This window comes from Buceros rhinoceros, unplaced genomic scaffold (assembly GCF_000710305.1).
Source record: "Buceros rhinoceros silvestris isolate BGI_N320 unplaced genomic scaffold, ASM71030v1 scaffold25697, whole genome shotgun sequence".
Taxonomy (NCBI): Eukaryota; Metazoa; Chordata; class Aves; order Bucerotiformes; family Bucerotidae; genus Buceros; species Buceros rhinoceros.
The window spans coordinates 1-581 of NW_010422052.1; the positions used below are offsets into that span (position 1 = coordinate 1).

At 46.1% G+C, this 581-nt stretch overlaps 1 protein-coding gene across 1 annotated transcript in view; it reads right to left on the reverse strand.

Moving 5' to 3' along the window:
* Positions 1-279: 279 nt before the first annotated feature.
* STIM1 (stromal interaction molecule 1) overlaps positions 280-581 on the reverse strand; it is a 36234-nt gene continuing 35932 nt past the window's right edge. Inside the window, exon 9 of the mRNA XM_010139921.1 lies at positions 280-384. Coding sequence (XP_010138223.1) covers positions 280-384 — 105 coding nt within the window. The remainder of the gene's footprint in view (positions 385-581) is intronic.

Here is a 581-nt window from a genome sequence, read left to right on the forward strand (position 1 = left end):
TTCCAGCCAGATGATTCTGTGAAATACCTGGGGATAATTGTACTACAGCCCCCTGAATCCCCTTCGACAGGACCTCGAACTGCTCTGCATATGCTGTGGATATGCTCTGCATAACTGAGATAAAATTAAAAGGTTATGCTTTAAGAGCACCAAGTCCAACTCCAGCTAACAAAGTCAACAGAAGTTCAGCAAAATGAGCCCAAGAGCAGCTGTAGAGGCCACAGCCATTTATGTCTGTTACAGAAGACAGGGTAACTCAGGAAGGGTTTAAGCAGACACTCACTTTGCTGTTAAGATTTTATGGTCAACGTCATCTAGAGATGAGCTGTGAGCCACGTGAAACGTTCCAAACACGGTGTTCCGCTTCTTTTTAATTTTTTCAGCCTGAAACATCAATAGAAAAAGGTTCACAGGAAGAAGACGACTTTGTGTTTGCTCCAGGACAAGAACATCCTGGATGGGCTGAGATGGAAACAGTCCCAGCAGCTGTTGCACACGCAGCAATAGTGTGAATCGGGGGTTACTGCAGGGGGTTATTCTTTGCCAGGAGCAAGCGAGCAGGTTGGGGGTTTCACGCTCTT